The following is a 27,043-nucleotide window of genomic DNA, read 5'->3' on the forward strand; positions in this document are numbered from 1 at the left end:
CTCTGGGAATAAAAAAGCTCAGGGGGCATGTTGAGGTGATACACGCCCCCCCCCGTGCAGCTACTCTCAATGCATTCCAATGATACCCTTTAGAGCCAGCATCACCAAAGGCAAGCTGAAGTGTAATGCATTACAGCTGATGTGTCTGCAGTACAGCAAGGGCAAAGCTGAGGGATGCAGAGTGCTGAGCGTCTCACCGAATAAAACACAACAATAAATAAAATAGGTCTATCCCCCGTGATGAAATCTGATCTCTATCCTATTATGCCTCTATAGGGGGGGGGGGGGGGGGGGTCTGGCTGGAGATTTACTGATAATTACGAGCAACAAATTTTTGCTCTGGAGAGTTGAGCCAGTGGAGGATCAACGACACCGCGAGGGAATGAATAAAAAGGCGGAATCAATAAAACATCCCGTCGACTAAAATTGGAACAGGCGTGCATCGGTCTTACAAAGAGACACATATCTGCATGATCTGAGCCGGGGAGTATTTCACAAGGCCTCCGAAAAAAAAACGTCAAAACACTTTAAAAGATGAAATTATTGATATATCAGAAAAAAAAAGAAACCCTCCACGCTCCCTGCTATCGCCCAAAACCTCCTAGTTTTTTAAATAGCAAAATTATTCTAAATTGCTTCTCTGTTGCCATGGATACCCCCCCCCCCTCCTCCTCCTCCTCCTCCCTTCTCCTCCTCCTACCCCTCCCAACCCAATACCAATCCCATTGTGCAATTACATTAGGCTGCCAAGGCACGGTGAGGTATTAAAAATCTGTAAGAGGCAGAAATGAGTGGAGATAGTGAAATGTGATGTTTCTGTAACAAGAGATCACGCAGGAAAAACCGGGAAGATTAAATATGTAGGAGCTGTTAAAAGGCGCTGACCTGTATAATGAAAGAAACAGCATGAAGTGCAAGGCAGGGAGTGGGTGAGCCAGGGAGAGAGAGAGAGAGAGAGAGAGAGGGAGAGGAAGGGAGGGAAGGAGGGAGGGAGGAGAGAGAGAAAATGGCACAGCACAGAAGCAAAAGGCAGTCTATTTCAAGGTTATTGATGCCATCTTTTTCATGACCTCATTTTTAATTCAGAGCGCCGGGCCCTGACAGCTAATCTCGGGAAAACGGGTTGAAATAAATATCATTAAAGCTTCTCCCCGTAGCCGCGGCGGCAGACCTTGGCTTGGACGCTCCTACATTGATTTCCCCCCCCCCCCCCCGAACACTAATGAACGCCGCTCTGTGACTAAACAACAGTAACGTTGGAAATGACAATTAGCCGAGGTTATCTCCCGTTCAATTTCTAGCTATGTAACTCCATTACCACCAGTGATCACTGCCTTCTCCTGGACGACATAAATATAATAATTACGCTGCCGGGCGCCGTGTTTCACAATAACATCTCCTAGGAAACAGGTTCGTATGATTTTACCATTAGGGCCGTAAAGGGATAATGTGTATAATTTGAAATGAGAGCTGAAGGCTTGTGGATATTCGCAGTCTTTAACCCAAATAGTACCAGGGAAAGAAACAAGAATATCCACTTAATCTTTATGTCCTGAAATCGTGTTTCCTTTCCTCTTAGTAGTTTGAGACTTTTCTTTTTATTTCCCGCTCTGCTCCACTTGGGCCCCTCGCCGAAGCGATCCTTCCGAGAGGGGAGCGGGGAACGTACGCAGCGTTGTTCCAGTTTGTACACTGTACATTCTGCGCCCGTGAATTATACTCCTGTAGCACGTTGACTAATGATTAAAGGTGGAAACAAAGACGCCTCTGGGGAACAAACACACACTTCAGCGAGCCCACAAACAGCCTCATTCATCATGCGGAGAGAATGGCCGTGTTTGCTGAGTTAATACAATGAAGCTAATTGCCCTCCAAGCAGCCCAAACACAGAGGCTCAGCTAAAATTATTCCCCTGAATGGAAACTTGCTCAGCTTCAGCTGATCTCTCTTCCTCCCTCTCTCTCTCTCTCTCTCTAACACACACACATGCCCCATCACCCCCCTCCTACACCTCCTCTCTCTGTCAGCCTGATATTCACTGCAGTGTGTGGATATTATTGCTTTGTATTGATTCAGCATTATTTTCTCTCAGCTGCTTCTCAGTGGCTGGAGAAGGAAAGGCCAGCGCAGCAGCAGTCACGACTCAGAGCTTCCTGCACTGCTCCATCCAACCCAGTCTGCCATATATACAGCATATATTAATACAAACATATAAATATATATATATATATATATATATATATATATATATATCTTCATGCGTCACTTTTAAGTAGTTCTAGGTTGAGACCGATCACAAAACAGGGACATATTCTGATTCTCACAACACAATGATAAGCATCACCTTGAATATCAGGTGTTGAAAGTCACATCTGTTACAAGTGAAGTCGAGTGCAGTGCCTGTTGTTAACGTGCCTGTGTGGAATGGCTTGTTGGTTTGTGGTGATGCTGGTTGCAGCTTTCTTTTCAGAAACTGTCAAAGTGACCCGCGGTGATCGAGCTGCACGGCGGCAGGACTCAGTCCACAGAACCCTGACGCGGCACAAAGCTGCTCACCTGGTTATTCAAAGCTCAGTGGAGCTTGACTCAGTGCACGGAACCCTGAACTGGAAAATCTGAGTTCATAGAGAACCTGCTGCTTTCTTGATCGATAACATCAGAAGCAAAGTGCTGGTCATCTGTTCATTGACATTGTTTTGATATTGAACGTATCATGTGTCCGAATCACACCAAATTCAACACTGCCCTTCCTTGGTCCCTTAACAAGGCACGTGTGAAGTGTCGGTTTGATAAGATGAACGGTTCTCCTGATATACAAGCCATATACAGACACACAGTAGATAAGGAGCTCTAATGTGCAGCAGCTCCTCCTCCCTGTTTATGTTGTGAGGAAGTACTAAAGGATGAACATGTCGACGCCCTCAGCCAAACATTGTGAGCTTGTGTACAAACACAACACACTCTCACACACTCTCACACGTACGGTTGCACAAATCTCCCTGGAAAACCCGTTCCGGCCGCCAACGCCTTTGCTTGCAAATTTGCTTACAGCATGCAATCTTGACACAATATGAAGCTCCGTCATATGGTAGTGCTGGCATACTGCTGTAGGTGGTGACAGGTGTGTTTGTGTGTGTGTGTGTGTGTGTGTGTGTGTGTGTGTGAGTGTGAGTCGCCTAAGCTTTGCTGATGCATGAACCTGCAGCAGCGGGAGAGAAGTGGAGAGGGTCGTCGGCCCCGAGGAGAGAGCTGCTTCATGAGTGACTGGTTATCTCTTGTTGGGAAGATCGTGTTTGGCATTTGTTTAACCTTGGCAAAGCAGGTGGGGTGTGTGTGTGTGTGTGTGTGTGTGTGTGTGTGTGTGTGTGTGTGTGTGTGTGTGTGTGTGTGCCAGCAGCCCTGCATAACACCATCACAGCTCCCTCAGGACCACATCCATATGCTTTCTTTGGTTGGGTAATACTGAGTGATCATAATGTGCAGGTTCAGGACGCTGCAGTATCCGGCTGGATTATAAGATGCATACATTACACTTCTGTTTGATCTCACTATGCGTATACATTGTGAGAGGGGGGGTTACTCTGTGTGTGTGTGTGTGTCCATGTGGGTCAGTTAATAATTTAAAAACTTGGCCGTCATTTGGAGCTTTTAAATCCTCTCTTGGAGCGGAGTGGGAGGAGTTTACAGCCTAATTGGTTCCATAGTGTCTTTCAACTAATCAATTAATCCAAAGAAAAGAATTGACTCTCATCGCCTCATGAATTGATTCAGAGCCCATGAGGAAAGCATTTCTGTATACTATTAGAACTGCGTGTGAGAGACGATCTGCCAGCTATCCTCTAAACACCAGACTTCATGTGTGTGTGATCACGCCTGCTTCCTCTGAACCGGATCAATATTTGTCTTGCAGTGTCCGACATTGTGAAATCATATTTGATGCAGCTGTGCGGGAGTTTACCCACGAACTCTTCCACGGGTACATATATGAAACCGCCGAACACCTCACCTCTCGTAGTGTCTCCGTGTACACGTGGCTGCACTTGTGCTGCTGGGGTTCCCGCCCAATTCATCATATACGTGCTTCCACTGTCTGCGCACGGTGATCTGCGAGGGACGGACGAGAAGACACGAGACGGTAATGAGAAAAAGAGACAAAGGATGGAAATAAAAATGAATGTGGAACGAGGGAAAATTGAAAAAACATGTGATGGAGAAAAAGAGAAAAAAAAACAAAGAAGTCCATAAGTGGTTGACATCATTGTGAGGACTTGGGGAGTTACTGAGTCATGATGTTCCAGTTATTGAATCCTCAACACTCAATTCTCTAACATAATAAGCTTTGTTAACATCATGCAGTCACTTGTTCCTGCTGTAACCTCTTATCCCAGAGCAGGCGACAGGCTACGACACAAAACACAAAACTCCGGGCGGCCAAACAGCAACAAAAGAAAAAAGGGCGAGATAATCAGCTGCAGATATTTGAGAGGTTTAGAAAGGATCCGAGTCACAGTTATACGATGTGTATCCTGTTTATGGTCAGATCTGTTTGTGTGTCTGTGTGTGTTGTATCAGCGAGCTAACAAAAAGAAACGTGACCATTCCACCGACGACTTCACATCACACGTCGACTTCACTTTGGAAAAACATTGTCGATGACTAGTGAGTGAATAATTGGCAGGTGAGGCAGCCAAGTTTAAAGCCTCATATACAATATTTCTGACTCACGTTGTGTGTGGGTGTGTGTGTGTGTGTCTGTGTGTGTGTGCACTTATGGGCATTTCACAACATGGGAAAAAAAAAAACGAGGGATCTGACCAATTTCCTTCTGACCAGTGTTGAGCAGAGGAACATGTGTTTTCCACTCTTAAGAGGGGGGTTTGAAACAATGGCATCATTTTTGCTAAATGTGGCTCTGAGCAAGACTTTCTTCTTGGGAAAATAGTGACCGACCTCAAGGGGCAAAAGGAGGGCAGAAAGAGAGAGAGGGGGGGGGGGAGAGAGAGAGAGGGGGGGGGGGGTAGGTAGAAAGACAAGAGAGGGCGGGAGACGTAAGGAGGAGGGAAAAAGAGAAAGAGGGGGAGACAGACGAAGGGAGGGAGGGAGGGAGAAGGAATATATTGCCACATATGTGAATACTTACCAACTCATATCCTCCAAGTTTCTGAGCAGCTTGAAACATGGTCCAAAGGTTGACTGTGGGAGACAGAAGACAAACAAGGCAGTCAGGAACGCTGGGAAAGGACCAGGGCTGAAACACATGACGTCAACAGATACAGTCGTTACAGTGGAGAGAGAGAGAGGCAGAGAAATGCAGCGCTGCAGGAAGTGTTTAGATCCTTTCCTTGAGTAAAAGCAGTAAAGCCGGAATGTAAATACACTTCATTACAAAGGGAAGCGGCTTATTTAAGTATCAACAGGGAAAACGCACTTAAATATCAAATGGTGAGTGGCTCCTTCCCCGGGTTTTACAACGTCTGCATAACTGGATTACCAGCAAAATGATGCCGTTAGAAATGATGGAGTTAATTTAAAAATCTCTAAACAGTTTTTCCTTTTACGACAGAGTATTAAGGCCGTTTAAAATGAAAAAAAAACAAAACATCATAGATAGATGTCGAGATTAAAGTCGTAATTTTACAAGGAAAAGTTGTAATATCACATTATCCTAAGGAGCCGCAGGAAAGATTGTACAACAAGCAGAGTCTGTTCCAGGGAAAGAACCACAGACTTGTGTCTTCTGTGCAGGAGGACATGATTGGTAGTTGTCGAGTGTTGTGTTGCTTACATCTGCGATTTCGAAGTTTCTCAAGAAACCAGGAGTTAAAGTTCTCCTTACTGCTTATTTTACTAAAACATGTGTTTTTCTTTATTCCTGTGACATTGTGACTTTTTCATACAATTTGACTTTATTCTCGAATATAATTACTTTTTATTTTGCAAGAAATTTTTTCATAATATCACATCTTTCTTCTTGCGACATATTTTTCCCTCTAAGTGGCCTTGGTACTCTTCATATTGCTCTAGCCATAATAATGCACCATATTTCATAGGCTGAACATATATTTTTAAAGTAGAATAATATTATTCTGCAAAAACTTTGCAACCACAGCTGTGAAATCAGAATAAATTCCACTTTATTTCCAGCATCAGTATAACGGGCCGACAGATTGATAGATTGACTGTCAGACAGACAGACAGACAGACAGACAGACAGACAGACAGACAGACAGACAGACAGACAGATAGACAGATAGACAGATAGACAGATAGACAGATAGACAGATAGACAGATAGACAGATAGACAGATAAGTGGATAGACAGACAGATGGATGCACTCCAGCTAAAATAATGTAAATCAATATTGAGCGCTTGTACAATCACTGCTGTTTGATAAAATGCTGCCAATGCTTCATCCTGACAAGAAGAAATTTGTTAACCCTCCGCTCCAGCTTGCAGGTATGAATGAAAAACCATTACCAGCATCAAGCGCCTGGCAATGTGCTCAAACTTCTGTTTGAACTAATGCAAATTCATTTGCATTGATTTGGTCATGCAAACACCCCATGACAGGCCCTATCAAACGACACGTCTTGTGTAACATCCTAAAAATAGCCATGAAGCTTCCAGAAAGGCTTGAAATGACTGTCTGTCTTTGAAAGAGAAATATTTCACACAAACAAAGAGGCACAAGTTCATCGGAGGACTTTTTGTGCCAATGACATTTGTATTTGCCTTCTGTAACATCATTGTTTAACATTTTCATGCGAAGGCCTATAAATAAGAAAAGGAGGCCTCGCCTGGGGAGAAATCCATCAAAATTCAATCTGTGCGTACACAAAGCCTTGCATTTGTCAAAATGACATTTTCCTATCTCCGCATTTGACAGCATTGATTTTTTCCTTCCCTTCTCACTGCGACCGTTGTCAATGCACGGGTGGAATAACAAAGGGAGCTGGGTAGGTTGTTCTGTTTGAACTGAGCACTCTGGCGTATTGTGCTCGCCGACTGTGAAAACAGAAAACTGGTCTATTTAACTAGCTTGTTATGCATCGACTGTAATTACAACAATGGTACACGGGACTGGGAGGGGACAGGACAGATAAAGGAAATGAGAGAACATGCCTTTTTCCTTAGATGTCTTGTCATTAGCAATTTCTTTTCTTAATTCCCCTCTATTTGGCATGGGGCAATTATCACCGAGATAAGGATGACAAAACAGGGACACAATGCAGCCTCGATGACACAACCATGGCATGGCAATTAGACAACAAGGCTGAAAGACGGGGACAAATTGGAACTGATGTTCACAATCACATGCGTCTGGAATAGCTCCATCCACACACACACAGACACACACTATTACTAGTTAATCTTCCAGATCAAGGACAGTCAGAATATATAATGCAACAACTACTATTCCGGTTTTATTCCTCCTCACTGTGCTCCATCCTTCATTTCCCTCAACGCCTTGGCTGCACCCATACAACTTCAATGGCTGCAGCTGCGGAGTCAATATTAACCAAGGGATAAAAAATAGAAGGACGGCAACTCGCATGAATAAACTGCAGCCACAGTTTCCCCCCTCTGCGAATGTACTGCTCCTCAAACGCTACAGACAACTACTGCCTTTCAGCTCTGTGATTCAGCTGCACCTCTTTAAAAAGGACTGTTGAGCTGAGGCATCTCGGGGTCTTTTGTGCATTAGATAAACATAAAAGAAAATAAATGTATTAGAGATGTAACAATTAATTAACCAAGGAAATTGATAGATGAAGAATTTCAGTTTTAATTCTTTAGCAGAAGTAGTGGAACAATTATCTTATTCGTCTTTAGTTGCAGCCCTATACTGATAATAGATAATTGTTTGACCGAAATCTCAATACATGTTCTTTTTTCCTATAACTTTGAAATGTATTTTCGTTTTGTGAAATGAAAATAACTGGTACATTAATCTTTATTTTACATATCGGAAATATCATCATTATCTGACTCAAATTTCGAGTTGTGCTCTTCAAGATGAGTTTGTTTTTCTATGAGAGCTAATTTGAAATATATTTGAGTTTTGGATTTTTGCCGAAATCTGAATATGTCAGCTTTTGCCTTCAGGAAAATGTGCTGGATATGTTTTCTGATATTTTAGAGACAAACGAGAGGAACTGGGAAAATAATAATCAGACCCATTTATGGAAAGTCCTCATTATAGTTGCAGTATCCAGCTTCTCAACAAGTTGAAGGATATGATGGCAGTCGATGTAAAATACATTATTATCATGAAGCTAAGAGGCTGACTGGTCTCAGATCAGCGCCCGTGCTCTAAGATGTATAATACATACAAGCCCTGAAGTGAAATATGAATTCACCATGAGGGTGAGGCAGGCAAAACAAGAGGGTCAGACCGGCAAAATTAAAATTACTGGGTTTAAAATATGTTATGAGCCATTGGAGGTGAAGTCAAATCAGCCGCTGGTTGGTTCATGGATCTCTGTTGGGCTGTCGAGAGGCAGATTTGCAGTCTTATAAATAAACAGGTCTGACTCCGCCGCTGGAAAAGACGAGGTGAACATCCAACAATAAAATGTGGAGAATGGATTCCGATGGCGGGTTTTTCTTTCTGTTTCTGAATCAAATGTATATTTTAGTTGGAGCAGCCAACAAAGCGCCGGGCGAGCCGGTGAAATCACTCAACCATCTGTTGCTTTGTTAAACTCTGCACAATTTTCACCCGTTGATTTACAACTCAAACGCAACTTAAACAATCATCTTTTCAATTTTCCATCCCAGGAAAAGTGGATTCCTTTGATCGCCTAATGCATCTGTGGCCAGGTTAAAAGAAGAATATGAAAACAGCACCTGATTGCATCTGAGGGGGGTTTGTTGTATTAATTATGATGTGTTTTCCTCCCCCCTCCCTAACCCCCCCTCACCTTCCCATGTGCTGATGTGTGCACGCTGCCAAGGACGAAGTTTAAACAGCATGATTTCACCGTTTAATGAGGGCCGTGCTTATGATGTGCCTGGTTTAGCGATTCAGAGCATGCACTGTATGTAAAGCAGTTGGCGCGTGGACTTTCGACTGCATCGCGGGCTCAAACCAGACGAACGCAGAGCAGAAGTGAAGCGTGGTGGTGCTGCCGCTCTCCCCTCCGCTCGCTCGCTCTATCCCCCCCTCAACCACAATGACCCATTTAAGCAGCAACGTGTCGGCAGTCTAGATGACAAGATTGTCAAAATTGCCGCGGTGAGGTTGGCAGAGTGGAGGTGACCACAGCTTACCTTGGTGTAAGGGTTTAAAATAATGACTTTCACTGTGCTATAAACTGTCACAGTTAAATCCAACACCGACATATCTCTCTCTGTCTCTCTCTCTCTCTCTCTCTCTCTCATTAATTTGCCGGTGCTGCGGTTCCTGCCTTCTGACGGGAAGCGGCTAAATCTTTCTTGGCTCGTTTGACATTAATGCAAATGTGATTTCCCTTTCCTCGAAATAAAGACTGAGAGAGAAGTCAATTTGGAGAAAACACAGTTTGAGAAGAGAGAGAGAGAGAGAGAGAGAGAGAGAGAGAGAGAGAGAGCTCACGTTGTTGTGTGTGTCGCTTTTCGAGATCAAACGCATTAAACAAAATGCACCTTTCTTCTTTTTTCTCTCTCAGTTCCTGGAGACCAGAGCGTTGCCACTTGTGATGTTTACGAGCGTGTTTCTGTTTCTCTGTCCCAGGTCGACCGAGTGCGAGCTAAGCATCCGACCTATATCTGAAACCTTTCATGTGGGGCAGACGTGTTTCCCATACACGTGATGATCTTCTATAACACTGGTAGAGGACGTTCTTGGCCTTCAAAAAAAAAAAAAAAACTCTTTGACAAGTGTGAGAAGATATTCTCCCCCTTTTATAAAAGCAAACCTAAAACGTGCTCTGACAGGAAGCCTCCAGAGTCTTTCACTACTCGATTTTTTTTTCACTGTAGACAATTATTCCTCTAGTTTATTACTAGTGCAGATTTAATGTGTTTTTTTACAGTTTAACAGCAGAGTAATTTAGAGGTTTTGGGCATTGGGCCTGCAGTAGTTGGCTGCTGGCCTCCTAAACCTCTCGTTTTCTGGATGGCCAAGAATGAATCTGCCCTTGACTTGACTGAAACACAGCTACTGCTTCCTCAAAAGGGAAGGGGGGGGGGAGTATAGAAAAAGTTAGTTAGAGGTGCTGATTCAAAGCCACACAGGGTTTTCCCCCCCGCTGCCTATGTCACTTCTCTTGTGTAAGACTTTGAGTTTCAATCTGAAATCTAAAAAATGATTTGAAACATGCTTCTGTTTCTTATCTCTACTAACAAGAAATTAACGGGTTCAAGTCATCCGCTTGTTCCTGTTGGGTGGAAACTCTGAATAACAGTTGGTACTTTTATGCCATTTGCTGAGAACTGATAACTACTTATCTTCCCCGGTGGTGTTGTCACCTGATATCCTGTTCTCACTCATGTGGATCTATTGCAAAACAAACTCTCCAGTGGGTTTGAGCCTCTCGTTCTCACACAAACCACGTTCAAGTCACTAAAACTGATATTTTTCACAAATACCTTCCTTTTCAAAAACTCCAGTTTCTGTGAGAACTTGTGAAACTGAGCGTTTAGAAAACAATAACATCCCAGCTTACTTTGAAGTGGCATGGTTGCTCACATCAGAAATTATAACAACAACAGCAACAAAACAACGGCGCCTATTTACCCGTTGACAGGAGAATAAACTCACTAAGTAATCTCACAAAATAATAATAATAATATGAAAGATCGTTAACATCAAATAATGTAGCGCCACCTCCTGACCTGGCATGTTCGTGTGAGCGTTTGCAATCATGGGGGAAATATCAGTTTTGAAAACTATCTGCAGAAGTGTAGACAAGAGCTAAACCTCCAAAATAAACCAAGTCAAATAAATCCTCACAAACTTCACTGAGAGACTAGTGAGTGTGAGCTGGAGCGCGCCCTTGTTTAAACATCGCCAGTGAGGGAATAAGAACTCTACTCACTCTGTTTGAAGCCGAGGAAGGGAATCCTCTCTATGGGCGTGTCTCTGTCTTTCATGTACTTGTACAGTGATACTAAGAAAGTCTGCTCCTCCGCTCGACTCTCCTCTGATGTTTCCTCCTCTTTATTCTCCTCCCTCTCGCTTCTCTCCTCCTTTTCTCTCTCCTTCTCCTTGCCTCTCTCCTTCTCCTCTGCGGAGGACCTCTTGCTGAGGCCGTTGGCCTTGTATCTGGCGGCTGGCGGCAGTTTTCCGTTGGGTACCGTCTTGCAGTTGGGTTTGACCTGCAGACAGGGAGAGAGTGAGGAGTTAGGAGGATGAGGCTGCAGAAGAAGAATTGAATCCTGAGCAGAGCGTGTTATTCAGATGACGTCAGGTGCTCTGGATGAGACGTGTCCGGAGTTCAAGCACAAACAAATATTCTTCCAGGCCCCAGACGCAGCCTCTCATTGATTATCAATGGAGCAGCTCCTCTTGTCATCAGAGATTAGGAGCAGATTAGTTTGACTGCAGCTTCAAGAGAGAATTGCTAATATTGATTAAACTGCTTCAAGGTCATTGGAACAACAATCACGGAAGGGCTTTCAGAGGAGGTTATTTCCTCCACTTTGAATATCACAACCATTGTCGGAGAGGGGCTGGATAAAAAGCGGCAGAATCAATAACACAAAGTGTAAATATGCCACTGAAAAGCATTGATTTATTTATTAAAATATGACAAAAAGTCTGCCAATGCGGGCGTGAATTAGATTTCCATGTTATAACACGATATCCGAGTCGTCTGTGTTCATGATGCTGCCTCTTGTTTTCAGAAAATCCAGCGGAATAAAAAACGTAGAAACATGTTTTCTTCTTCCCCCTGTGGGAGAAGCTGTACATGTTCAAATGTCTATTGTTGTGGTTGGAGGAAGAGAAAAGACTTTGAGCAACGAGGGTGATGTTGAATCACAATGATATCCTCACAGAATAAATTAGTCAGATGAAAGCAAATTATGTTGCTGCGGCGCTGCAGTGATTAGTCATTCAATCTACCCACAAAAAAGAAATGAGAAAATAATTTGGCAAACCCTTAATGCCTTCAACTATTTTTAAAAGACACCTCTTCCAGCTTGTAATATTTAGTCTTATGTGATGATACATAGAGTAATTTTTTTAAATTTTGGCTGCACAACAAAAGGGGATTTGAGGACATTGTTTTGGATTTTATGAAACATTTACCATATTCTGACAATATATAGACCAAACGATTAATTAATCAAGAAAATAATCAGTAGAAAAATGAATCAATAGTGAGATTTATCACTAACGTATTTGACCTAGTAACCACAAACATGATTTCATGTAGTTATGTAGTTTAATGTAATCACTCTATTATGTTATGTAGTTTTATGTCATCACTCTACTAGTAGTCTCACTGTATCTGTCAACTGTCACCCAGTAGTGTAGAGTATATATGTGTTTGTGTGTGTGTTTGGGTGGGTGGGTGGGTGGGTGTGTGTGTGTATCCTTCACAGTCACATGCACTACCTGCACTGTCCAGAATGAAATCACACTGTTGTGACTCTCAGTGAATCAGTTGTGTAATAATGTCACCTCGTTGTGTGACTGATAAAAAGCAGTTTGCTGTAAACGTGAGTTAAGATGTGATAACTACTGTACGACAGGAGACTTCATTGTGCAATACTTTTCATATCATGTACTTTATTTCCCTGAATTATATGTTTATATGAGTTGTACCATTTGTGCTGAACTTCTGCTGCAACAATATTTGCATAATTCATATCTATAAACTCATACATTTGTGTTTTCTACAGATCATATTTCAGTCTGTAGTTACAGGTTATTTAATGTGCAAATGTTCTATATTTGCATTTGATTTCATTTTGAATGTTCTACTATATTCTATTTCATACTTTTATATGTTCTCATATCAACCTCATGGATCTATCTATCTTATCTTAATATATACACACACATTTATGTATGTATTATTTTCAGTAAAACATGTTAATTCTTAATATATATAATTCAAAGAACACTTGATCTCTTTTATGACCTCTCAGTTTCTCTCTGAGCGGCTGCAAAATGTGAATCCCCCCCCCCCCCTCCCCCCCAGGGATCTCTTGTTATTTTGTCACTTTGCATTTCCTCATGTACATTTCTTATCGCCTGATCTTACCTTGGTTGTAGTTTTGCTCTCAGGGCTGCAGGGGTCCTGTGCTGCCACCGCCGCTGATCCCTGGCTTGACCCCGATGACCCTTGACCCTGAGCCTGACCCAGGGAGTCCCTCCTCTGAGAAATGGACAGTTTCTTCTTCCGAGGTCGCCCTTTGAGGTTGGGAGCTGAGGGGGAGAGGAAACGTGGGCGGTGAGATTGATCCATTTAGGTGGAGGAGCATGTGCTGACACAGCACTGGGCCTTTCCTACTTTCACCTCTTTGCTGCCAGCTTTTGGTTAAGTTTAATATTTTCCCTCTTCATCTTTATTCATTTGAAAGGAAGAATATAAAAAGGACATGTGAAAACTTTTTACGACCAAAGAATGCATTTCCCCTCTGGGAACACTGACTCGACTCTCTGACAGGAACATTTACAATCAGAGAAAGGAATTTCACAGGCCCGCTCGCCTGTAGCTAATTATTTTTAAACTGGATTAGTTGGATGGGGTAGCCGGCCACCAAATTGCTCCAGTGTGCGAGTAAACACGATCCTCAAGTTCCCTCTCGCCCTCGAAAGAGAAACAACATTTGGATTCAGACAGATGTATTTTTAAGATTTCACACCAGGGCGTCGGAACAGTCATGCAGTTGGTATAATACAGTAAATGACAGATGCCGGTTAACCCACAAAACCCACAAAAGGGAATACATTTTAAACAAACAGTCCCTGCTAAGACAAATATTCGATACAGATGCAGCAAAAACTCCCGAGCTTTTATGTGTGTTTCACCACAACAACATGTTTAATACAGCAGTGCTTTGTCTTGTTTTTCCACAGTCGTCCTCAGTCATCAGTGAAATAAAGAATTACATTAGGCTGTGGCACCTCAGACGTACTGATCACCGTGCATCTATTTTTTGCTCTGTCTCCGGGTCGGATCCCGCTCATGTCTTAAAGCCCAACGCTGTTAATTAAAGACACATGAGTCTGCCTGATAGGAGCTCTTTGTTTGAAAGGCTGGCAGATATAATTGCTCAGTTCACATTACACACACAATAAAGAATTTAAGCTCTCCAAGTCCTTTGTACACCCACGTTTATGTCAACCCGCGACAGTAATGTAACTACTTGGCAAAGTGCCTCGCCTCCACGCAGCAACACAAACACAGATAAGCTCAGAGGAGAGAGAGAGAGGGAGAGGGAGAGGGAGAGGGAGAGAGAGAGAGAGAGAGAGAGAGAGAGAGAGAGCGAGAGAGAGAGAGAAACTTCAAATAATCCAAGTTCAGTCACGTATTCACAGCGTCAACGTTCTTTTTTCCTTCCAACTGCAATGACAATTAAATCACATCCAAGGTTGTTCTCTGCCCAAAAGGACTCTGTGATTATTTTTTGTCGAAATTGAATTCGCATTAAAAAAAATAAAAGATTGTTACAATAACAAATTTAAGAGGCAAGTCATTAAAATGGGTGAAATGATCAAAACTCAGCAGCCTATCACTCCGCGTTGTTGTTTTCACATCCGCTACACCGCAGAGGAACAGGGCAGGGAGAATTCCAAGGGCATTTGTTGTGCGTTTGTCTTCCCTTCAGCACACACACACACATACACACACACACATAAAGAACTAGTTTTCAACGCTCTAATCTTTACTTAGAAAGCTCTGGGTGTGTTTCCTCCCGCAGTGTTTCTCACTCTGTCGTTTATATTCTGCCAATTACTCATTAATGCTGAGAAATTACATAAACCACATGATTTATTTATACTTGAGTTGAATTTTTTAAGACCGGGGCAGATACACAAGCACTAAATATTCATCGAATAGATAAAAAACACATATCATAACCTTTACAGCCTCGGCTCGTTTTCCTTTTGTACAAACTCACATATAAATGTGTAATTAACTTAAAACACAGCCAATAAATCTGCTTAAACTAAAACAAATGTTGAGGAAGAACCAACTACATGCCAGGCATTGTACAGTGCATTAAAAACACATGCAGTCGTATACAACACAAACATTATGTGACACGTGATAAATGCTTATAGGATTGACTTGTCGATTTAGTTTCTAACATGTGACGCCGGGTTAAACAAGCGGGGGTGAGCTCACTCTCTCAGTGCAGCTCTATCCCTGTGACACCCTACACTGAGTTACACAACCTGCCTGTCTGTTTACATTTTTCATCGGGTCAAATACTGCTGCATAGGAAAATGCTGTTTGCCGCAATTACAGCCAAAAAAAAGCCCCTGCTGCATAGCCCATGATGAGACGACACCCAGCGAGTTTAAATGAACTGACTTATTGATGATGCACAACCTGAGAGCTGTTAAACAACCCAGGTGGATGTTCGCTGGAAACTGGGGGTCAAACAATGCATTTGTGTATTTTTGTAAACATGCACAAACAGGCGCACAAGGTCAAGTGTAGACATTCTCTCTCCCCGTGCTGCAGCAGTTGTGCAGACCTTGTGCTCCGAGCTCTGTTTGGCAGAGTTGCATAAGGGAGGAGTGCTCCAGCTTTAGAATAACACAAAGAAAATCAAACACACGCTGACTCTGTGAAGATTGATTTTCTAGAATGGAAAAATAGACATTTATAGTCCGTAAAAAAAAAAAAAACTATCACAAGATGCTGATTTTATAGCACCCTGGGATATGTGATATTTTTATCTCCCTGTGGGCATTAAGTGTTTTTGTCAGTGCACTAGAAAAGAAACAGATCATTTAAGTAGACATGCTGCTTCCCTCAAAGAGCCTAAAATGGGCATTCTAGTCATACACCAAAAATGGCTGCTGAACAAGCTCCTCGGTTCCTTTACTCATTTACTTCCCTTTGAGTGACTTCTTCCTCTGTGGTTTTCTGCTTATATGGGTCTGTGTCATGACTTTGAAATCCTCAATGCCTTGAGGTGACCAGAGGACTCTTGTGACTGGTCCTTCACAAACCCCAGAAAGCACACTCAAACACACACACATGCACACATACACATGCACACCTACTCAACAGTCATAGCTCATGATAAACTATACATACATGTGTTTATTTATATTTACATTCATACATAAACACACACATATGTGCATATATATACATATATACCCCCCTGCCCCCACACAAACACACGTACACACACACAGGTAATCTGTATTCCATGGGGTACGAATCCATCATGTCTGTCACATGTCACAACCCAGAGTCAGGATGACATCAGCAGTGGGACCCACATTCTGACAACTTGGTCTTCTGGATGCAGCCAAACGCTCTCAGCTCTTTACAGCTTTACTACACAGTCATGTGTAATAACCCCCCCCCCCCACCTCCCTCCTCCTTCAGATTCAATTAAATACAGCCCTAATACCTCTGTTTCATTACCATTCAGTTGATGTCAATGTTAATGAAAAAGTCATTAGAGACAGAGCGGGCAGGGTTCTGACAGTTCTGCAGAGCCACAGGGAACCACAACAAAATGGACTGATTGATCGAGAGGCTGCTGGGAACCAGAGGCGCTTCGGGCCGACTGGAGAAATCTACTGATGGACGCCTCGGTTCATATCGCTCACGAAAATTGACACACAATAAAACAAACAATCAGAGAGCTCAGAATCTACAAGTGTTCACCTCATGATTGTGGCTTTAAAAAAAGAGGCTGGTTCCAAAAAGCAGAACAACTACTGGTCGCTGTGGTTAAGCACATGTTACTATCTGATGGAGACTTACTGGTGAACTGTGGTGTCAGACACACATTCACATTTCTCACAGGACAAATTGTAATTTAATAAAGTTTCTAGCCACATTATCGGGTCTTAATATGACGGTGCACTGAACCATATTAGCATAGGCTGCAATAAGTGTTTAGTGCTAATTAGAAAAGGTTAGCATGCTAACATGGCTATCGCTAGTCCAGTGAATCATTTTGGTCAAATTATGGCTGTAATGAATATTGATTATTAATCTTATAAGCTTTTACAGATGTCGAGCTGAAACACTTTCAGAGTTATATTTAGAATTTTTCCACTTTTAGATTTTTTTATAGAATAATATCACAAAGGAGTGTAACTAATGATAACAACTTCAGCTGAGTTCCATCATGGTTTTATAAGTTGTATAAAAATGAAATTTAAATTTCTCTAAAAGTGAATTGAACGCGGTGGCTCTGTTGTGAAAGCGTCACATCTCACACAGACTGTGACGGACTGAGGAAGAATCTGTTCTCCTCGTTTCCTTAGAACAAGAAAAAAAAAACTCCCACTCTCGTCTTCGCTCACCAACTCTTAATTCTACAGTTTGACTTCGACTTCCTCTCAGCGTAACGAGGTCCAAGTTCAAACACGAAGGTGAGAGAGGGGGAGGACGAGTGAGGCATGACTACAACAAGCAGTGGTGGGTGAAAAACATGTTTTGACATATTTTGTTGTCTCACTTGGTTGCAAATTCACCAAAGGCCCCTACGCCCACTCGGCAATTATCAGCATAGCTCCCAGTCAAAGGTAACATTGGTGTTGCAACGCAAGGAGCGGTACAGTAGCTCCCCCAGGGCAGAACACAATACCACACCACACACACCAGCATGTAATACTTCTAATAAATCAACTTTTTATGTAAATAAATGATTTCGAAATTGAAATAGTTTGAGCAAGAGTGACTCGCCCAGAAGGGAAGAATAACAACATCTTATAACAACAAAATAAACCAATAAAATGAGCACAAAAAGAGGTTTAGAGCAGCAGCAAGTGTCTGAGGAGCACGAAGGAATCGACATGTTACATCTCAGCTCTGTTATAATCGATGTGACTCCAGGAGAAATGCTCTCAGTCAATTTCAAATGGCTCCTCTGTGAGTTACACCAGGGAGCAGAGGAATTAAAGGATTCTTTTCTCGAGCCGAACGCAGCGTAGAGTCATCTGTGAAACATCCAGGCCACAGTGACCGCGGCTCCAGAGCACAAACACTGTGTGGATCTGCCCAGGTGAGAAGAAATCCTCCCCTGGGTTAAGCTCTGTGTACGAAACTGTACCTGTGAACACACCTACACAAACACACACAAATGCACACAAACACACACACACACACACAGACACAAAGAAGGTCACTTGAGTCTAGCTTACAGGGTTACACTGGTGCGTTGGAAATTTACAGCCGCTCGTAAAACACACAACACTGTGACAGACAGTTGTTTTTCAAGTCACACGCAGCGGATGCATTTTCACGTCTTGATATTTCTGAGGAAAAGAGGAAGTGCGTCTGTGGAAAGCAGAAGCTGAGTTTTCTGACTTAAATTAGAAATAAACTGAATGAAATAAGATAGAATTTTAAAAAACAATGATGATTCATGAGATTTAAACTACAAACCTGATAAATAATGAATTAAATATGGTAAATACTTTTAGAAAACACCCTCTGAAACAACTTCTGTGGAGCGGTGGGTGTCAGACGTGTGATCAGTGAGGGGACAGGATCGGGGGGGAATATAAAAATACCAGCGATGAGTGGTTCGTCTGCACCGCTCATCACGGATCCCATCGGTTGAAGCCACTTCAACTGTTTCTGCTCATTGAGGGAATATTTCTGGCCACGTCTTAAGAAGGACACTGGAAAAAAAATAAAGTTTCTGTGTCCATGTCTGAGCTAATGCTTCTATATCCATACTGGTATGTGTCTGTCAGTGTCTTACTGTTTTAATCCCACTCACGTTCATGGGGCATGCACTTGCAGGTTTAAACAGGATTTGGATTCTTCCGTAAGGGGGTCATGTGATGAACGTACATCGAAACCGAAAAGACCCAATCAGCTCGTGGTCGTGAGTGTCATCGTTAACGCAGCCCGGGAGTTTTCAAACTAAAACTGAGAAAGATAGAATGTTCAGGAGACGTTTCTCTCTTATCAGCGTCCACTCACTGTCCAGCTGGAGCAGAAAGGACTTCATCTGAGATTTCACTGTGAGACCTGTTTCCAGTCAACGCCACTCGAGAGCGTGAATCAGGGAGATCAGCGGAGCCTTCTAAGGCTTTTCAAATAACCTTCAATTTAACAAAAACATTAGTTTTCACCTCCTAAGTAGATTCTGAGGCAGGTCAGCAAGAAAAGTGAAATCAGGAAGCTTGTGTCTTGTGTTTACTTTGGACAGGACTCGGAGACCAGGACGCCGTGTTCCTCGGTGATATGCCAGAGTCACGATATAGTTACGCTGGTGGCTAATGTGAAAGAGGATAAGTTAAAAAACAGTTTTTCTTCCTTTACACATCATCCTCGATGGGGTTTTTAACTCCACAAAAGAGGTTATGTTTTCACCCCCTTGTCTATTTGTCCTTTTTGGTTGGTTGGTTTGTTTGTCAACAGGTTTACACAAAAACAGCTAAACAGATTGGCACTAAAGTTTGATGGAAGGATGTGATCGGGGTTCAGAGAAGATTCCATCAAATGTTGGTGTGGATCCGAATATGGAAGCGGAATAATTCATGGATCTTAATGTGGAAACAAATCAGGCATATTTAGGGACTGACATGTAGGAGTGTGTGGAATTTGTTGCAGCACCACTCAGTGACTTTCTAGTTTTAATTTGTGGTTTAATTTGATGTTTTATTTCACATTCAGGCCACATCTGTCATCACCATCAGCTCACAGTGTTTGTCTTGTTTCGTTTCTAGGTTATTTTAAATGTGGGGGAATTGATAGCCTTTTTTTTCCCCTCTCTGGTCAAACTGTCACCGACTTCCCTGGGCCGCCCTGGCATCTGAAACGGGAACTAGTCTGTCGATGTTCGATATGTAAAACCAGAGAGTGTATGAGGCGCTCCCCTTGCCACCGCTGAATTCCACCTCCAGATACCGGGCGTTTCTGATGTGCTCATAATTCTCACCGTGTCACATCTGACAGCAGAGTTATTCCTCTGCTCCTGCGCTCCGGGCACGTTTCTGCACAGAGTCATCTGAGACACACTGGCCGTACAGGAGAGACACAATGAATTAATGAACAATGATACTTCGAGCCTCTCTCATCACCGCAATCATCAGAAATTACACAACGCACCCACGCAGTGAGAGAGAGTGTGTAGGCGGACAGAGCGCATTGTTTTTATTAATCATCAAAAGCTCCGTAGGTTGATAGATGATACAAGTGTTAATTAATTTCTCATAACTATACAGCGAGAGATCATCGTTGATAAACTGCAGAAAAAACATTTCACAGCTGAAATTAAAGATACACAGATTTTTTATTAGATCAGTCTCAGGGGGATTGGAGGTATTTCCATGGCCCGTGTCATTGTCATGCCAGTTTTAAATGCAGCGGGTCTATAAGAAGATATTTGTATTCCTCCGTGGCTCAGAGCTATTCTGAATTTAATGAGAAACGCGTATAGCTGCACAATAGATACCAGTTACTGTTAACACAAACAACCACATTCTCGTGGGCCAACAACCAGAGAGCAGGAGAGAGAGAGAGAGTAGTAACAGAACGTGTGTGAAGTGTGGGGAGTTTGTCTGGAGACAGCACATGTATCAGGAAGTCTCATCCTGACATCACTGTAATACAAGGCTATTAGAGCATGAGCCTGAATAAAAGGCAGGGATTAGTCCGGCTTGTAACTAAAAAGGGCTCGAACAACACAGTCCCCCTGAGGTGCAGCCGCCTCATCCACCGGTCCTCCACAGCTCCGTGTAAACACAACTCTCTAACCACACGACACCTCGACCTCCCTCTGATTCAAGGGTCACACCGGATTAACACATAAATATATTTATTTCTTTTCTTATTGTTTCTTGAACAAAGTTTCTCAAAATGTGTTCAGAAGTCTACGTGATATTCATTTTACAGAGTATCTCCGTACAGATGAGAATACAAAAAATTACTATAAAGCTCATGCCGGGTCAGTAGGTGGCAATAAAGTCGACATCAACAATCTGTCAAATACACAAGAAGAAGAATTGGACTCCAAGTAAAATTGGACGATGCAGACGTCTGTGAATATCGGTAATATGATGCAAGTTTTCACTGGACTTACTTTCTACTAGAGACATTCAATTTGTTTTTTTAATATCATCTGCACATATCCTCAGTCCAAACCTGTTCTCTGTGTATTAATAACTTCGGTATGAAAGTACTAATATAACAAAACTGCAAAAGACAGGAGTCCACGTGAGAGTTCTGGGTCGGGGGGGAGATTCTCCCCACATCCCCTCTCCTCGTCGCGTCAGCTCTAACACCCCGTCATTTCCCAAACCCGTCATTTCCCATCCAGACTCTGCTGCATTATATCGACTGCAGTCTGTTTTTATTTTCCTCACAAGACGATTCCCCTCAGCCGGCTGACTGACAGCTGTGTGTGTGCATGCATCATTATCTCCTTCACAGAGCCTGTCTGTTGCCGTAGCCTGTGGCAGACCTCAATCACACACTATTAGAAATGACATCAGTTTCCACGGAGTGCAGCGTGTCCTAAGATACTGCAGGTGGGCCACGCGTCGTATTAACCAATGAGGATGTGGGCGAACCGGTGGTCCAGCCAATCCCGGAACTAGGGACATGTTGGATCAAGCTGTCAGTGGCCAACAAGTTCATTTGATTTGATTTAACTTTAGAGGCCGAGACGTAACGAGTGAGAGAGGGTTGCTGATAATGTCCCTGTTCCTTGAAGCGCCTACTGGGGCTTATGTGAATGAAAATAGAGCAATATAAAAAGATCAGATCCTGAGAAACAAATTAACACATTTTTTAATAATTAAAGGAAAAGCAGGAGTCGTGATGTGTTGGAGTTGAAACCTTGAGAGGGATATTAAGCATCTCAACCCTGTGTTTGAACTCAGTGCTGGTTTAAAGTGCTTGTTCGGTCTGAAATCTCAGTTAGTAAGATCCAGGACGGTGCGCAGTAGATAAATACTGTTTATAGATTGATGTCCTCCTCTATAGCCTCTGTGAAAACGACAAGATTGCTTCCAATTGCATCCAAATATGAGCTTTCTGCATGCAAACACATTGCATAATAAAACGCTGCGTGCACCGATATGGAATAAAAAGCGGTTTTATGAGACAGCCCGCCACCGGGGCCATTATCTGCTGTTTATATTCTAATAGGTGACTACACTGTCAGAGGAGAAATGCTGCCTCTTTGTGATAATCCTGACAATTTGTATAAAAAGCATTTGAATCCAGCAGCGGTCGGAGAAAATACATCAATTCAAAGTGAAATCAATTCTCCCTCCGCCCGCCTCTTTTTTCACTTTCTCCCACTCCTCTGCTCCTCCTGTCTGTTTCTCTCTCCTTTCTGTAATAACTATGTGAACAGCAGTAAATGTAATTACAAAGGGGTGGGAGGGGTGTGTGTGTGTGTCTGTGTGTGTGTGTGTGTGCGCGCATGGCGGGGGTATGATTGCTATCCATGCACAACAAAACGCAACATTAAAAAGCTATTATCAGAAAAGGGGAACATTTTATCAGATATATGACGGAGGCCAGCTCGCGCCATATGTTTGTGGAGACGGGGACAACAAGTCAGGTAGTAATTATCAATCATCATCAGGGGAACCTGTCAGAACGCTGGGCTGGGCACGCTCCCACTGCCGTTGCCATGGAGACAAGCCCACATCCCAGCGAGCGTGTGTTTACCAGCACATTAAAAATACTCGCCCATATTTTTAACTCACACTTACAAAATCGTGTAAATCGTTCTTTTAGCTTCTTTAAGCCAGGAGCCTTTTTTCTAAATGTGCATGTGTGTGTGTATGTGTGTGTGCTTGTGTGTGTGTGTGTGTGTGTGTGTGTGTGTGTATGTGTGTGTGCTTGTGTGTGTGTGTTTGTGTGTTTGTGTGTGTGTGTGTGCTATAGTCCTCCTGCCAAGCCATACTAGGGAAAGAGATTTTTCAGGCAGAGAACTGGTCGAGGTTACGGTTTGGGTTTCACACTGATTTCCTTCGCCGTCAGGATCGAGCACGTCAGGGGTTATGATTTACATATGTAAATGGAATATTATCACCGCAGCGATGTTCAGATGAACGTGCCTCACCGAGTGTTTCTCTGTGTGCACATACGTGATGCACTCGCCAGTAATGAGCTCATTTCTGCGACCATACTGTTGCTGTACACAGACTCTCCATTCACACTGTCACTGTTAATATTCCTCAGCCCGGGAAACAGGACATTCTCCCAAACCATCAAGACTTTGTCAGCTTCAATTTAACACGTGCATTTGTCCTTTTATGCAAAGCTATAGTCCCCCCCCCCCCCCGTCTCAGATCCACCACATGCCTTTAGATTCACGTTTTTTAGTTTTAACTCTAAAAAGGCGATTTAAACTCCAGGCGTGTTCAACAGTGGATTTCTCTCCTCTCGTAATTACACATGAGCGACGTTTCTGGAACCTTCCACAAAAACCCTCCTAACGACAGCAGCTCGTTCAGATGACAATCAATTACCGAGTGACCTCAATCCATTGCCCTTCCAGGAATCAGGATTATTTTCACTTAAAAGACAGCCCTCTGAAAATTAAACACACAAGCGAGTAAACATGAAAGCAATTCAGGGAGAAACTGATGTAAGTGCGGTATGAATTTTTGTTTCTGCTTTATTATGGATCATTTGGAGAGAAAAAAGAAAAGGGGTAGTGTTCTTAATTCATTATTTGTGCGCCGTTGTGCATGCTCCCCCTGGGGAGAGGCAACATTACTCTTTCATCAGATCAAATGAAGCGGAGCCGTGCCGTTCCAGGAAGAGCCAATTAAACTGTTCAAAGAAGTTTATTATTGCGACGGATTATGAAATCGTTTTCATCGGATTCATCGGGGTGTGTGTGTGTTTCGACAGTGGTGTGAATGTGTGTGCTTCACCAATGCGCCAACTCATAAAGGCTGTCAGCTCCGGCTCCCCATTTGCAAAGTAAATAGGAAATTATGGTTCGCCGTCACACTGTGCCGTGTTTTACAAGACAAATTTCACAAACTTAATTTATAGTCAAAATAAGCTGTGATTATAGGAAGCAAATCATACCCCCCCCCCTCCCCTTTTTGAATTTGTGTCCTTGGTTCCTTTCCTTCCCTCGCCCTCTTTGTTCTGTCCAGCTCATGTGATCGCCTCATGATGGAGGCGTCGCCTGTTAAGTACTTATTAACACACATCACATTCGAGACATGGCTGGGTTTAATCTTAACCCAGATCCACTGACTGACACACACACTGAGGAATGCGGCGACCTCTGACCCCCGAGGACTTAATGACTTCAACCCACTATCCAGCTCAACCCACACACACACACACACACACACACACACACACACACACACACACACACACACACACACACAGTGTAATTGTGCAATAAAAAAAGAAAAAAGGAACACTCGGTGTTGAGCCAACGAGGCAAAATATGTTAATACTTTTCTGTGTAACTAATCTGCAATAACTCGCAGCTGTCAGGAGAAAATTTAAACAAATAATCTGCCGCACAACAAAAGCTGTAAATATCTGACAAGCGAACACGTCACTTCGGGTGTTCTGCCTGTAGCCAAGTGTTTGCAAGTGGTATTTTCTTCCGTGGCCATTGTTCTGGGGCGAGAGGAAATTAAAGAATAAATCCCATTTTCCAAAGAAATGTGGAGAGCACGCAGGGGGACTGTCCCAATTACTAACACACCCTGTTGTACCGAATGTAAAACAGAGTCAAGGTTACATAACGTGGAGGATTTGATTTAACAAAAAAAAATCTAAAACATAACAGCGTATCCTTCAAACACTTCCACATCATTGATACTGACAGACTGCAGCAACAACTCAGCAGGACCGCAGCTTTAAAAAATACAGTATTTCAATTTGGCTTTTGGAGGGAGAGAGAGAGAGAGAGACTGAGAGAGAGAGAGAGAGAGAGGTGGGGGAGAGAGGGAGAGATGAAAGGGAGCAGTGGATAAGCTTCAAGGCTTATCCTATTCATTACTGCAGGAGAAGAAAAAAAAAAATCACAGCATCGTCCTATAAATAAATGAATGCCAGGATAAACACGAGGCCCATACATCAATAAAACATATGTATTCTAATAGATCACGCTCTAGTTACACTTGATGGGATTGAGTCGGCCAATGAGCCCAATCACAGGGACTTCATCGTTCTGAAAAGCCGCATGCCGCTAAGCCGCGCTGATTATAAATAATCATCATTCCCATAACAAAATAGGCCAATGGATACTTTTATCTTCCAGCTCTTGTTTATTTTCTCTTGTTTTTATGTTAATTTACTGTATTTTTGGAGCCGATTCCAAACAAAAGAAATCTAATGATTTCCAGAAGAACAGGCTCCGTCTCCTGGTCTCAAGAAGTTAACGCAAACTCCCCCGACAAAGAATAAAGTTACACTTGTTTCCAGGGGCAGATCCAGGGGGGGTCCAGGGGGGCACTGGCCCACACTGAAAAGGCCCTAGAAATGGCCCGGTCCTGTCACTCATCTTTTATTTTAAATAAACTTGTCACTCACTAACAATACTTATAATAAATATGACAATTTGTTAATTCTTCATTCATTTTTTATGCTGTGTGGCTGTGCTCGACACTTTAGAGCCAACAGCAAACTGGGAACGGATGTGAGACATATAATTGTCCCCTCTGTGATTCAGAGGAATTCTAAACTCTATGTTTCCAAAGAAATATCCGCGTCATATTTAGTTGGAAAAAAAACCTGGGACATCAATCAAAGTCGTCACGTTCAGCGTAATCCTCACTTTGTTTCTGTCAGAGGCGCAACAACACGTGTTGACGTCACTTAAGCTACAAAAGCTCTTTTCAGAGACAACAGCCGGCAACGAGCCCGAACCTGCAGACGGGAGAAAGATGTCTGACATTTAACGCAGCCGCTACAAGGCTGCATTCATGAGCCCGTTCCTCCGCCAGCACACACAGACTCTGTAAACAGCGTCTACAGTTACACTGATGACTCAGACGTGTTCACTCCAGGTTGCAACACGCTGTTCTGTAATTTTTTTTTTTTAATCAGGGACATTCAGGAGTTGTAACACAACTCACATCTGGTGTTCTGTGAAAATATGAGTCACGTACAGATACAAAGCTGCAGTGTCTTTGTTATCTTGTTTTTAAAAGCTCAGTGGTGGTTCTACATTCAGTGAGAGAAATCATGGAACAAACACAATGTCATATGAATGAGGTCAATTCTGTCTGTTCAGCAAGTTTTAAATTACTGATCCAGAAAAAAAAAACTCTTCATTTCTTATTATCTGCGAGCCTCAAGATAACCTGTCAAACTAATTGTTACTGTCAGAACGCAGTCGTTAATCACTCACCTCTCAGGACGAGTTTAGGACATGCAGGAGAAATATTTGTTCCCCCGTGCTCTATTTGACTGAACCCTAATATACGTCATATCAGTCATTTACACTTCAACGCCTTTGTGAACGTTAATATCCTGTAGTACCTTCACAGGCAGGAGCCAGAAAGCTGTCCGTGGTGGTGTGTTCAAGGACACTCCGGGGTTTAGTGTTTGAAAGTCTGAAGATGCAGACAATGCAGCTTTGCCTTTAAGGCAGTTGATTGTATGGATCGATTTAACCAGGATTACTAAAAAACTAAATCTGGACGAATGTTTCACAGCTATATGAAGTATTTTCATACTTATTGTAGGAATATTCATCGTAAATTATTGAAAGGTTGGATTTCCAGCGGAAAAAGTTAAAAAAGCAATGTACTGCAATTTACATGATTATATCAATGTCTCTTTTTGTACCAACAACCTTTAAATGCTGCATAAATAACTCCTCAGTTTAATTAATACAATAACCTTAACTAAAATCACATGTTTACTTTATGAGAGATGAAGTATTTATGTAAATCATCATTTAAAAGAGCACCATCTGTTACTGCTGCATATTTAATTGATG

The 27,043-nt window shown here is 42.6% G+C and overlaps 1 protein-coding gene across 1 annotated transcript in view; it reads right to left on the reverse strand.

The window, feature by feature from the left end:
- arid5b (AT-rich interaction domain 5B) overlaps positions 1-27,043 on the reverse strand; it is a 77,755-nt gene that overhangs the window by 9,622 nt on the left and 41,090 nt on the right. The window contains exons 5-8 of the mRNA XM_062401102.1: positions 13,198-13,361; positions 11,023-11,302; positions 5,141-5,193; positions 4,007-4,104 (exon numbers count right to left, since the gene is read on the reverse strand). Of these exons, the coding sequence (XP_062257086.1) occupies positions 4,007-4,104; positions 5,141-5,193; positions 11,023-11,302; positions 13,198-13,361 (595 nt within the window). The remainder of the gene's footprint in view (positions 1-4,006; positions 4,105-5,140; positions 5,194-11,022; positions 11,303-13,197; positions 13,362-27,043) is intronic.

Source organism: Platichthys flesus, chromosome 12, assembly GCF_949316205.1.
Source record: "Platichthys flesus chromosome 12, fPlaFle2.1, whole genome shotgun sequence".
NCBI classification, from domain to species: Eukaryota; Metazoa; Chordata; class Actinopteri; order Pleuronectiformes; family Pleuronectidae; genus Platichthys; species Platichthys flesus.